At 46.9% G+C, this 7,500-nt stretch overlaps 1 protein-coding gene across 4 annotated transcripts in view; it reads right to left on the reverse strand.

Annotated features, from left to right (window-relative positions):
• Window positions 1–7,500, reverse strand: part of furina (furin (paired basic amino acid cleaving enzyme) a) — a 202,464-nt gene that overhangs the window by 10,403 nt on the left and 184,561 nt on the right. For 3 of the 4 annotated variants that reach the window (XM_063189201.1, XM_063189203.1, XM_063189202.1), the window contains exons 14-15: window positions 7,407–7,500; window positions 3,914–4,042 (exon numbers count right to left, since the gene is read on the reverse strand). The exon at window positions 7,407–7,500 is cut by the window's right edge and continues 31 nt beyond it. In XM_063189201.1, the coding sequence (XP_063045271.1) occupies window positions 3,914–4,042; window positions 7,407–7,500 (223 nt within the window). Of the gene's footprint in view, window positions 1–926; window positions 1,807–3,913; window positions 4,043–7,406 lie in introns of those variants that run through there. The other variant, XM_063189205.1, reaches the window with a different exon arrangement.

Below are 7,500 nucleotides of genomic sequence, written 5' to 3' on the forward strand. Positions count from 1 at the left end.
TATGTGGCTGTGGCTTAGTAATATTTTCCTCCCATGCTTAGGGGGAAGACAATGTGGCTATGTGAGCGATCGCTCCAATGAAGTCAATCATTTAGGGAGACAGAGGCAGAGAGGGAGGGAGGGAGCGAGGGAGGAGAGAGAGGGAGGGATGGAGAGAGGGAGAGAGAGAGAGAGAGAGAGAGAGAGAGAGAGAGAGAGAGAGAGAAGGGAAAAGGAGAGAGGGAGAAAGAGAGCGACAGAGACAGAAAGGGAGAAAGGTAGCGAGGAAAGGGAGAGAGAAGAGGGAGGGAGGTAGAGATGGCTGGAGAGGGGGATGATGGAGAGTGTGGTGTGACGAGAATGAGAGGTGAAAGAATGAGTCACAAGGGAAAATAATGGAAGAAAAAAAAAGAAACAAAACAGAAGACAGGGAGGGTGTGAGAGAGATTGAGGGAGAAAATTGGAGAGAGATGTGAAAAGACAGGTAAGGTGAAAAGGTAGGACGTAGAGAGAGAGAGACAGACGGATAGAGGAAGGCGACGGAAACACGAAAAGATGGAGAGAGATGGATTCATGTCTAATGGATGGGCTTGTCCATTTGGGAACTTTCCGTTCCATTGATCTGGGCATTCTTGGAGAAAATGACCCAAACAAGTTGAATGACTGTATTTTTGAAATATAATAAAATATTATAGAGTTATGGCCAGCAACCAATATGGCCAGCCAATATCCAAAAAAACTATTTAATTTCCTTAGAATTATTTTGCAAAGGGACCAGAGGCCAGATTTCGACCACATTTTGGTGAAGTAATATTGCAGGTCTATTAGTATTATGCAGCATTTCGGACTTTAACCAAACTTTCCATTGATGTACAATCGTCGCTACTGCAATTATTACTGGCAAAGTCAGGATTCCAGCATGGCGGCCTGTACTGTTGAACTTTACAGTATGAACGTGGAAATATTCCATGACACCTATGGTTTTTGTTTGGCATTTAATGAACTTATAGAATACATTGGAATCGTATGGAGCAAAGATATTTATTATCATTATGATGGGTGCTATTATTAGACTACAGTTTCATTCATTAAAGACAACGTGAAACACGTTTTAAATTGGAATGTGGCCTTTAATGCTTGATGTAATGTTTAATACACAATGAAGAAGCCAAATGCTGAAACGCGTCAATAATACGTGTGCAATAATACGCAATGAGCGGCCTTCTTTTTGAAAATGTGCCTTTTACGTTTATTGCTCGGACTGGCCTTCCATGGCTTCCATCTCAGCCTCATGTATAAGCCTGTGTATCAACAATTTGACTTCTGCCCGCATCCTTGGCGTCAGCTGCTTAAGGCTCGCCTCCATGGATTTGAAAAAGGCCTTGTCCTCATCATCTGGAGGGGACTGTGTTCTATCCAGATCGGCCCTCTCCTCCTTGCTGGCCCTCCTTGCTAGTGGGCTAGCAGGGGTGGACGTGGGCATGAATATGGACGTGGGTGGCGAGGGGAGGTGGTAGGTGTGTGGAGGTTCCCAGGTCTGAGGAGGCATCCTGGTGCTAGGCTGGCTGCCACTCCCATCCCCACTCTGGGCCTGTGGGTCCAGGGGCTGTCTGGGGCTCTCTGCTGTCTGGACTGGGGACTCAGTCGCTGCTGCTCCTCTGAGGAGTTGGCTGGAGTTGTCCGAGGCCAACAAATCCCCAACGGCAGAGGACAGCCAGGGCGTACTCTCCAGCAGCCCCATCACACTCCTGCACCTCTCCTTCTCCTGGCTCACTTCCTCCATGAGAGCATCCCTCAGCCCACTCCACTGTGCCCTGCACAGCTCCTCTGTAGGGGAGACCATGTACACGGGAGCGAGGTGTTACAAAGGGTGTAACCTGTAACCATGTACTTGTACTGTATGCGCTCCATTCTCGGCATTAGGCCACATGAGCAGATGATTCGCTAATGTTTTTGAACTGTCAAATGCAAAAGTTGTGGCGAGTGTGATTTCATCCTTTCTTCACATTTCTCTTGGCCAAAGAATCAACCATGTATCCAAGCATCGCTAGCAAGCTTCTATTATCTCAAACGTTTGAGGGGTCAAATGAGCTGCAGTGGTTTAGAAAATTCTTTTTTCCAATCTGACAGTTCAGCAGTGAATAGGTGGTGGCAGTGAAAGTGAAGTAAACTGAAACATGTATTTTGTTGATTGATTTGATATGAGTTTGTACAAAAAGCTCACTGAATCCGAGTCGCTGAACGTGTTTAATTTTAGAGTCTCAGAGGAGTGCAGTAATGACAGACTGACATTTAGTCAACTGATATTTCGTTGTGAGCTTTTTTAAATTCCTTGAATAAGACTAGCAATTCGCTCCTCATTTGCAATGGATTAACTGTTCCTAAACTTCCTTGCCTGCCTCCATAGTCTGAATGGAGGATTTAATTTGCCTTCAAGTGGCTTGCATGTATTGAAGGGTAAACTGGAGGTGGTTTCAAAAGAGAGGAGGAACTGGGGAGGACAGGAGAGCGACAGAGGGATAAGAAAGACGGCTAAGAGAGACAAAAAAGACAGAAAACAACATGGCAGTGATGAGAGGAAGCAGAGAGAAGACGAGCGTGGAGAAAGAGAGGATTTAAAGGTGAAGACGGGCAGACACACTAATACTCGCAGACAATAGACAGGGGGGGAGAGAGAGAGAGAGAGAGAGAGAGAGAGAGAGAGAGAGAGAGAGAGAGAGAGAGAGAGAGGAAAGGAAGGAGGGAAAAGGAGCCTATTCGTGAGCTGCCCGACCGAGCTGCCCTTCACACTCGCACACTCTTTCTTTCTCTTTTTCCTTCCAGATAGGAGGGTAATAGCGCTCTTTCTTGACTCAGAGGAGAGTTGAACAGGCAGAAAAACATGGGAGACAGCTCCTTCTAAAGAGCTAACAAAGAGGCTGACACCAGCCGTGGCGGATGCCCAATAACAACTGTCTTCACTACGCAATGCCTTCCACTCCTTCCTCTACCGCACACTCTCACTCTCTCTCCACTCTCCTCTCCTCTCCTCTCCTCTCCTCTCCTCTCCTCTCCTCTCCTCCATCTCACACAACACTCATACGGTACCCACAACTGCCTTCCTCTCCCTCTCTTTCCCTCTTTCGCCTTCCTGTAATCTCTCCATCTCACTCATACTTTCATCTGTGTGTGTGTGTGTGTGTGTGTGTGTGTGTGTGTGTGTGTGTGTGTGTGTGTGTGTGTGTGTTTGTGTGTATGCGTGCGTGTGTGCCTGTGTGCGTGTGTCTCTCTCTCTACTGGATGAGATCAGTACAGGAACCCGGTTGACGCCAGAGCTCAGTGTGAACTCATGAGAGCAGTCTACAAAAGCACAATGTTGAATGTGAGACATTGAAGGTGTTTAATTAGTGCGTCTCAAGGGAGAGCGGTAATGAGAGATCTACTGACATTTAGCGGTGAGCTTTTTAATTCCTTGGATAACAGTGGCAATCATGGCAGCACTAATTAAAAAGATTTCCGTGGGAAAACAACTAAAAATAAACACACAACGGTAGAGCAACTGTCAAACAAAGCATCTTTTCTCAGACGGTAAACCTACGAGTACTTTGTTATGGAGTATCTAGTCGCTGAAGTGGAGACGGAGCTGTTGTCGTTGACATGTTGTTATAGCTGAAGTTGAACAGCAGGGGTCACTGTATTGCCACAACAGGTATGCTCATAGTATGTCCAGTACTTGGTATGTGTTCACACACATACACGTGTACATGTCCAAATACTGTATGCCCACACCAAAACACACACAGACACTGACACAGAGATAGTGGCTCACAGACAGACAGACAGACAGACAGACAGACAGACAGACAGACAGACAGACAGACAGATAAAAACAGACAGACAGACAGATAGACAGACAGACAGGCAAAGACAAACAGACAGACAAACACTGACTTACCAATGCAATTCTGGTTGAGGTCAAAGGTCTTGCAGCTACCGTTGTTGGCCTGAGTGAGGTCTGGACTGGACGATTCTGTAGTGTCTGGGCCGGTGCCGTACAGGACCAGCATGAACTGGGTCAGAGTGCCTGAAGCAGGAAACAAGCACAAACCCAAATCATTAACTCACAACATCACATCATCACACAGCGCACAAACAAGCACATGGACAAACATTAATATACTGCAAAATACCTGAAGTTTAGACCGGCATAGAGTCTAAACAAAACCCAGACAGAGATGGGGAAAGATTGTGAAATTACCTCAGGTCAGAATGTAGAAAAAAGTATTTAAATAAAGACATAAGACCCAGACAATGAAAAAAACTCCAGCCAAAACTTACGTAAAAGTAGGTCTCAAACCTAACCACAGGGTGCTGCCAAGCTAACCCTTGTTTCTGAAGTAGCGTCTGCCCCTTATGTGCAACCACTCACAGCACTGCCATGCTAACGTCGGCACAAGGCTGCTAGGCCGCTCCCAGCCACACGCTAATGCCGGGAACACATGGGAGTGAATTAAACAAAGAGAGGTGCTACATTCAGGCAGCTCAACAGTCCACAGGTCATAGCGGCGAATCAAAACCATTTAAACATTTGTGTTGTGGATGTGACTGTGTCCAGCTGGTGTAATTCACCAGTCATCTTTGTGGTATTAAACTCGACTTTTTCACCTCAACTTTTTTGAGTTGCACTGCTCTTTGCCCCTCTTTGCTCTGTTCACTTTACTCCCAAGGAATGAATGGACTTCACGGATTTTGTTTTGCTTTGCCAATTCTCTTGGCCGTGTACTAGGCAGACGTCAAGAGCCCTGGGCCTGTGTTCTTGTTCTGGAAGATCAGGAGGGCTTGCCATGGGGTTGGACTGGACTGGAGTGGTACTACTCTGGGCTGGCTGGCTGGCAGCGGCCCGCTGGGATCATGTGAACGCCACAATAAGCACTACGCCTGAGCACCGTGACTCTCCGCTTCACTGCAAATACAATGACCCCAGTGTGTGTGTATTTGTGTGTGTGTGTGTGTGCTTTGCTCTCTGTGTGTGTGTGTGTGTGTGTGTGTGTGTGTGTGTGTGTGTGTGTGTGTGTGTGTGTGTGTGTGTGTGTGTGTGTGTGTGAGAGAGAGAGAGAGAGAGAGAGAGAGTCTGTGCGTGCTTTTCTCTGTGTGTGTGTGTGTGTGTGTGTGTGTGTGTGTGTGTGTGTGTGTGTGTGTGTGTGTGTGTGTGTGTTGTTGTGTGTGTGTGTGTGTGTGCGTGTGTGTGTGTGTGTGTGTGTGTGTGTGTGTGTGTGTGTGTGTGTGTGTGTGTGTGTGTGTGACAGACGTGTGTGTGTTTTTCTGTGAAATTTCTGTGTGTGTGAGACAGAGAGTGTTTGTGCTTGTGTATGTCTGTGAAATATCTTTGTGTGTGTCTGTACGAGTGAGAGAGAGAAGGAGCGAGAGAGAGAGAGAGAGAGAGAGAGAGAGAGAGAGAGAGAGAGAGAGAGAGAGAGAGAGAGAGAGAGAGAGAGAGAGAGAGAGAGAGAGAGAGACTGACTGACTGACTGAGTGAGTGAGGGGGGAGGAGACTGGTGACTTGACTTGGGTGGGCTTCAGAGTTCATTCATATTTACAGCCTGTGGGGGTGAAGTGAAGTGAATGAACGCGTCTTGACTGAGAGCACTGAGGTCTTTCTAGACTCTATATCTTTCTCAAACCCTCCCTTTTTTGAAACACACACACACATAGACACAGACACACACAGGCACACGCACAAGCAAACGTACACGCATACAGACACAAATACAAGCATGCAGGCGCACACACAGACAGACACACAGAACAAACACACTGATACACACACATGCACACGCACGCACACACACACAAAACAAACGCACTGACACACACCAACACAGCAAAATCAATTAAAGTGACTTAGAGTGGGCGTCAACATAAATAATGAAAAAACTGCTGGACTGTGAATGCTCATGAAAACACAATCAACAAGAGAGACCTTCTCAGGGCGGATGCTGCGTCTATTTATTAGTCCACAAAGCTCCTCCGGCTCACTTTCTCTCCATCTCTCTCTCGTTCTCTCCATATCTCTCTCCAACATTTTCCAGCCTTCTTTCTTTCTTTCTGCACGCCTCTCTTTCTCTCCTCTCTCTCTGCTCTCGTTCTCTCTCTCCTTCTGGTGCCGTACCATGTCTCTATCCCTGCTGTGTCAGTGTTAGGGATGCAAATTATCGATTAATTCATTAATCATTAGTTGATCGCTTATCAATTATCGTAAGTCGATCGATAAGGCTGTGTTTTCCCCCCAAAATCTCAATGTTTCTCGGGAAAAACAATACGAAATCTAAAATTTTTTATTAAAAATTGAGATAAAATACCACATTTAAATTAATTCTATTTCAATTCTTAAATCCAACGGTGATTTAAATATTCCCACTATTCACACCCCTCTTCACACACACTCTTCCCATGCCCATTTTACCTGGGTCTCTTGTCAGTTGAATTGTCGATGAATTGCGATTAAGGTTTTTTAATCGCTTAATGCATTGATCGATTAAAGTCGATTAATCGATTAATCATTTGCATCCCTAGTCAGTGTTTGTTTCTTTGGGCAAACTTTCTGCATCTCTGAGATTCTCTTGTGCTCTCCTTTACTTCCCCAATGCTCTCCTTTCTGTTGCTCCCTCATGGTTCTTTTGGTTTACTCCATAGCGTCCCTAGCTCACCTTTTTTATTTGGCGGAAACAGCATATTGTGTTCTCTTGGGACCAAACCCTTCCTGTGTGTGTGAGTGTGTGTCTGTATGTGTGTGTGTGTGTGTGTGTGTGTGTGTGTGTGTGTGTGTGTGTGTGTGTGTGTGTGTGTGTGTGTGTGTGTGTGTGTGTGTGTGTGTGTGTGTGCGTGCGTGCGTGTGTAAGAGAAGGGTGAGCACAAACAGTCCCAGAATTCCCTCAGAGGAAGAAGCGTTTGTTCTTTTGCGATTTCTGTCCCCCTCCCTCTTTCTGTTCACCCCTCTCTCTCTCTCTCTCTCTCTCTCTCTCAGCTCTCCAACCGCGCAGGCAGCATGTTTAAGTCCCCAGGGACCTGTTCTCTCCCTCTGTCTGCATCTGTCTACCTCACCCCTTCCCCTCTTCCTCGCTCCCCCTTTCCTCATCTGACTCACTCCCTTTCTGACTCATCCTCCCGTCCTCCTTCCTTCTCTCTCTTCTTAGGAGTGCGTTTGTTGATGACCTCACCAGCATACCGGTAGTCGCTGTCCACATATCTCTCTCTCTCTCTCTGGAATATATGTACTGGGTCCCCCACCATTCCCATAGTCACTGGTCCTAACGCTTTCTCTCTCCCCTCCCTCCCCCTAGTGTTGTCCTCCTCACTGTGGTCCCTCTCACCCTCTCCCTCCCTCCATCCATCCATCCATCCATCCCCCCTCTTGCTCCCTAAGGAGTGGTTGTGTCTGCTTTCCTCACCGTAGTCGCTGGCCCCGGCCACGTTCCTGATCTCCAGTGTCCACTCCCCGCGCGGGTCCTCGTCCCAGGAGTGGGTGCTCATGAAGGCCCAGTC

This window comes from Engraulis encrasicolus, chromosome 22 (assembly GCF_034702125.1).
Source record: "Engraulis encrasicolus isolate BLACKSEA-1 chromosome 22, IST_EnEncr_1.0, whole genome shotgun sequence".
In the NCBI taxonomy this organism is placed as follows: domain Eukaryota; kingdom Metazoa; phylum Chordata; class Actinopteri; order Clupeiformes; family Engraulidae; genus Engraulis; species Engraulis encrasicolus.